The sequence below is a fragment of the Pinus tabuliformis genome, chromosome 6, assembly GCF_031772625.1.
Source record: "Pinus tabuliformis cultivar Carrire ecotype Pingquan chromosome 6, CPIR1, whole genome shotgun sequence".
NCBI classification, from domain to species: Eukaryota; Viridiplantae; Streptophyta; class Pinopsida; order Pinales; family Pinaceae; genus Pinus; species Pinus tabuliformis.
The window spans coordinates 381,868,845-381,875,068 of record NC_142292.1 but is presented as its reverse complement, the minus strand read 5'-3'; the positions used below and the strand labels follow the sequence as shown (position 1 = coordinate 381,875,068).

The 6,224-nt window shown below is 33.7% G+C and overlaps 1 protein-coding gene across 1 annotated transcript; it reads right to left on the bottom strand.

Moving 5' to 3' along the window:
- Positions 1 to 852: 852 nt before the first annotated feature.
- On the bottom strand, positions 853 to 2,882 carry LOC149258912 (bark storage protein A-like). Its single transcript, XM_089373815.1, has 5 exons — positions 2,651 to 2,882; positions 2,004 to 2,071; positions 1,730 to 1,885; positions 1,374 to 1,619; positions 853 to 1,188 (listed from the first exon to the last, which is right to left on the bottom strand). The coding sequence occupies exons 1-5, from the start codon at positions 2,880 to 2,882 to the stop codon at positions 853 to 855; spliced, it is 1,038 nt and encodes a 345-aa protein (XP_089229941.1).
- Positions 2,883 to 6,224: the final 3,342 nt, after the last annotated feature.

Genomic DNA, 6,224 nt, shown 5'->3' with positions numbered 1-6,224 from the left:
GGGAAACCATACATATAGATCCATCTCTAATCAATAATCCATTTGCATGCAAACTTTATTGTCGCTTCTCAATCAAAAGAATTTGACTTTATGCTAAATCTTTAATCTAAGTATATGCTAGCTCCTTCACAAAAATAAGGGACGACTTATAGTGCTCCATTTTAATATAGGGAAGTGGTGTTAATTAAATGTAAGGCTATATAGATGAGACAAACAATGTCATTTATAGGTTAAGATATGACAGGGTTAGTAATGATTGTACAATAATATATTAGGGAGTATTGAAGGTAGCCACACATCCATGGACCAAGCACATAAAGCTTCAATAACATTCCATTTAAAAAAAGTGTGGTGACAAGATTTGAGCATTCAGCAATAGTAGATAACATATATTTTAACAAGATTAGAGCATCAAGTTTAGTGTTATGCTTACTGTGTTAATGTTGAAACTTGTTCTACTCATATGATATTATTAGGTGATTTTGCATACTTAGTATTGATGATGGAGAATATTTTTTACTTGAATAAAAATTATTTTCCCTTTCTTAATAAGAACAGTTGAAGTGTCTTTTCACTCTTCGAAAATATGTTTTTAACTGTGTCTTAAATTCAATTAAGAAGGAAACCAACTTAACAACAAAGTCGACAATTAACCCTACTCTACAGCTGGGCACTCCAGGAACCTAAATTTATAATTAAGTTGCTCTCACGACAATGAGACTTTACAAAATAGCGATGCTTGTGCCTCCCCATCTCATTGACTTCCGTACCACCCTTCAAATGAATTTTTCAATAATCCAAAGCAACTTTGGATAGGGAAAGGTTTCTAGGTTAGTGCAATAGAAATCATTGTTACAGAGACTTGATAAATTGAATTACAGCAGTTACAGCGTTTTGGCTAACCAGCCGAGAAAAGACGGCAACCTCATTAGGTTCAGAAGTTTCCCCTCCAGCCAAATCAGAAAGAGATCTTATTGCTATGAATGGCAGTCTTTGTTGAAGGCAAACCAGTGCTACAGCTGCACTTTCCATGTCGATGGGACTTATATTGAACTTGGTATAGAGGAAGTTTCTGTACGCTGCATTGTCCACAAACACGTTTGCACTCGCTCCTCTTTCTACTAGAACAGCCTTGGGAGTATATGGCAGACAAGTTGTTGAGTTCAAACATCCTTCCAACTCCAGAGTCTGAATAAAGACAATCAGAACTATCAGCAAATTTTATTATAAAAACACAGATAGTGTAGAGTGTTTTTTTTTGGAAATTAAGATAAATCTAAACAATACTTGTATGAGACCAGATCTGATAGATGCTTGCTTGATTACAAAGAAATATATACATACATACATTTCCTGAAAGAACTAGTAAATACCTCAAGGTTCTTTGCAATCTGATAATAGTGCTCATCCACAGGCACCCAAAAAGCATGTTGCCTGACCTCTGGAGTTCCATTTACTGGAAAAACTTCCTCAGGTTGATACCACACATTATTAAGGAGGTTGCTTGAATTCTGATCTGATGGAGTTGTGGAGTTTGCAAAGTGAAGGTACCCGTATTGTCGTGTGTAATCCCCATTTGATTCCTGAGGAAGTTCATCATTGGGTCCATCTCCATATCTCTGAACCAACACATCTAAATTCAATCACAAGATAGTTTTACCACCGTGTCTACTTATCAGGCCATAATATCATCTTTCTAGCATTTACATAAATAAACATAAATATTAACCTGCCAGCTCCAGAGGCCGGTATGAGCCCAATAACGAGGAACTGCAACATCTGCGAGCTGCAGAGAAGAGTTGGCGTTCCCTGCAATTCCATAGTGGATGACTCCTTTCACTTCGAAGAAACTCAGCAGCAACTGAGTTGTTAGTCGTGCATTCAGCTACATAAAACAAAATATAGTATGTTAAAAGGGTAGAATTATAGATTGGGTTATAGCTATGGATTCATACAACATAAAAATCAAAGCACTGATATCAGTAAACAAAATTGAGACCAACCATTGCCAATCCTGACATGACAATGATGACTTTGTGCTTATCAACGCTTCCTATATGAAATCTTCTCCCTGCAAAGAAAACAACAACAAAAAAGATTTGATATCATTTTTTATTGTATTAATTGAAGTCGTCGTCAACAAAAAAAGATTTCATGTCAATTTTTTATTGTATTAATTGAAGTCGTCGTCAACAAAAAAAAGATTTCATGTCAATTTGTTATTGTATTAATTGAAGTCTTTTAGGTTTTCTTATCTGAATTGCTGATTCCCTGAATATTTGGCAATCAGATTGATATAGAGATGGTTAAATAATTAACCATGCCCATGTTCCTAGAATTGCTTAATTGAGATAAAAATACCCTTAATTGAAATAAAAATACCCGTCTTTTAGGGGTGGAGATTTTGAAAGTCATCCAAAAAGATAATGTTAGTTGTTTCTCCCCTCTTCAATATCAAATTTCAAAATATTTCCAAAATTTATCGATATAGTTACAACTTGCTCTACCTCTCATGTCTCTTCCATAAGTTATGAGATTTAACTTATCATGTCTCTTCCATAAGTTATGAGATTTGTTGTGTGAATGTATTTCCTATAAAAATCTCATCTACATACTTATTAAGGGCAAAATAGAATAGATCTCTGATTACCAGCGATATCTAGAGTCTTGGAGACATTGAAAGACGAAGATTGCAGAAGACGGTCCATCTCGAAAGCGTTGGGAACAACGATGCCGAGATAGGGGCCATCGCCATTGATCTTGTCGATGCTTCTCTGAACGTTTGGCGATGCAATTAGGGCATCCACTGATGATAAATCCACCATTAATGATACTATGATTAACGCCCATATACAGTGGACTGCACTGATAATCTTCATCATGCGTTCAAAACTGAATTCCTGTCCCTCTTCTGCTTGCGTTGGAGAGATTTATGGGGAAGCCTGTAGAATATTCAAATCTGTAGGTGAGAGATCAAGGAACTTGGGAGTGTGGAAGTAAGGAATCCTACCCAGCCATTGGTCTTCTGGCATGCGTTTCCACCGAGGGTATCTCGGAGAGTGTATAGGGAATCTTTTACCTATTGTTTATGATATTTTATGTTAAATAGATTTTCTGAGTAAAATTTAAAACTCCAAACAGATCCGTCAGCATCACTCGCTTCAGACCCAGTGGAAAAAACTACCTGCCGTGGATAATTTAATTTATATCACAAAGCGTTGACTTATGAAATTAATTCGAGCCATTTCACAGCGTGGCTATGCGTGCAACTTCCAGAGAACACTGAATGAGTAAGGGTAATTATTTTTTAAATTTTTTTTTAAAGGAATTTATTAAAATCACAAATTCATACCTAATAAAAATATTTTAGAGATTTTCAAAATGCTAAATCTATATGGTCAGAAAACCAATACGTATCATTGTCTAAGTCCCATTATACTACGACTTTTGACGGCCTAGGGCATGGTGTCACGAGCAGGTATCAGTCACTCTCATAGAGCTGTTAGCAAATTTGAGTGATGTATGTATAGCTCATAGTTTTTTAACATGACAAGTTACGTAAATATTAATATATAAATAATTCAGCGATCTAGATTAAATGATGGGTAAAAATAATAGATATTAATTAATTTAGGATAAGTATTAAAATATATAAGCAGGTTTCAGAAGGCATCACTCAACAACAGACCACTTTGTTATGCTTAGGATCATTGCGGAGGAATGTCGTAATGATAAATCCAATTTATTTTGTTGTTTTGTGGACTTTAGAAAGGCTTTTGATACGGTTCCTAGATCCAACCTTTGGAATAGATTAGAAGAGCTAAAGGTTCCTCTCGAGTTGAGAGCTGCCGCTATAAGGTTATACGAGAATGTAATTGCCAAGCTAAAGAGCAATGAAGGGTGGTCGAAGATATTAAGTGTAACATCGGAGTTAAACAAGGTTGCCCCCTCTCCCCTACCCTATTTGGCATTTACATCGATAAGCTCGAAGGCTATTTAGAGGAAGCAGGATGTGATGGCACGATCTTAGCTGGGATAGTCGTCATCCTTCTTCTTTATGCTGACGATATTGTTCTTTTGGCAAGGTGCCCATCTGATCTTAATAAGCAACTCAGGCTTCTTAAGGATTTCTGCTCTACCATGGGTATGACTGTTAACACTGACAAAACAAAAGTTATGATTATCAAATCCAAGAAGGACACTTACGCTAATTTTATGTATGACAATAATAACTTGGAGGAAGTGTATTCTTACAAGTACCTAGGAATTGATATTCATCACAAGCTCAACTGGAACCATAGCATTGAGAAAAGGATTAATGGGGGGTGGAAAGCTTACTATGGTCTTGAAAATAATTGTAAAATCGCAAACCTTGTAATGTGGGATAAAAAGAAGTTCCTCTTTGAAACTTTAGTCACTCCTGTTATCTTATATGGCTGTGAGGTTTGGGGTTGCAGCATCTCTAGAGAATCATGGAGAAAGATTGAGCAAATCCAGAAGCGTTTTATAACTTATAACCTGAAAATTAAAAGTAATACACCCTATCCTATTCTCCTTATAGAAGCAGGTCTTTCCCCTATTGAGAGCCTAGCTATGCTTAGGTTTCTGTTGTACAAGCACAAAATCAGTAACATAAACGATCATAGACTTCCTAAGCTAGCTTTAAATTCTAGCCAAAACCACCTAAGGCTCAATCAAGGGTGGCATAAAGACACAAGGGCCTGGTTAAACTATTGGGAGATCAACGAAAATGATGCATTGCAAAACATAAATAACATTAAAGATATTGTTACTTCTAAGTTCAAAGAAAAAATGTGGTGTGAGAAAGACTTAGCGGCTGAAAGAAAATTAAGTTATTATCAGAAGGTCATCAACCCCACCCTAGAAGATCAAAAGTATCTCTCTATTTTAACTAGCTCAAAGAAGAAAATTAATATAGCAAAGATTAGAACGAATTCTCATGAGCTCCATAGTGAAACAGGTCGTTGGGCAGTTCCTAAAACGCCATGGATGGAAAGGATCTGCCATATATGTAAGAATAGGAACATCGAGGATGAAAACCACTTCCTCTTAGAGTGCCCCGCGTATAACCACATTAGATCTCAGTTTCACAATCTTTGTTACAATACTGACCTTCCTAGCCTTTTACAATGTCAAAATTATAGTGAGCTCGGGAGGCTTCTCTCCAAGCTTTTTGAGCATAGGAATAAAATCTTAAATCAAAATAGATAATTTGTTTCTTTAGGTCCGATAGACCATTATTTGGTCTCAGCGGACGTTAACCATCATCATCATCATCATCATTATTAAAATAAAAATCATAAAAATTAATTAAATTAAAATTTTATTTTAAATTATTATTATTGATTATATTAATTTATTCATTTTAATTCTGGATTAAATCTCTTTAACTCAAATAAATTTTCATTTAAAAAGTTTCATTTTTCTCATAGTAAATTCAGATTAGTTTTATTATTATTATTTATAATTATTAATTATTACTTTTGTATTTTATTTTATTATTATTTTTAGTTTTATGTAATTTGACCAAGTTAAATTTTTATTGATAATTATCATAATTATTTATTTATTTATTTATTTATTTGTTTTTTTTTTTTAATTTTGACCAAATGAAAATGTTTACAGGGCATTACAACATCTCTACATACTAGGCTTGAGAGTACCTCACTAGGCAATTATTTTTAACTTTTTTATTATTTTTAATTGAGCCCACATGTAAATGTTTACAAACATTTACACCACTACAACATCTTCCCATAGCTTTTGACTTTTAGATTTAACTTTAAAAATGTTATGAAATAAAATAAAAATAAAATATTTATAAAATGTTTTGATTTTGAAAATGAGTTATGATTTTTGGGCAAGTGGTATTGAGAAGCCATGCTATTGGCCAATGTTATTGTCACAAAGTCTATTTCCAAGTTAATGATATCCATAGTAAAATAAGGGTGAATATACATGGTTAAGAATCTTGTTATATTGTTTGTTTATGGTGAGTTCTAAATTTCAATTTTAAAATTGTTATAAAATTAAATTAAAATTAAAAAAAAATATTGGTTTTAATTTTTATTTTGATATGAGTTATGGTTTTTGGATATGTGGTATTGATAGGCCATGGTATTGTAAGAAATCCTATTGAGAAGTTAATAAATCCATGGCCAAATGAGGGAGAATATTCATGTTAATTTTTATGTACTTATTAA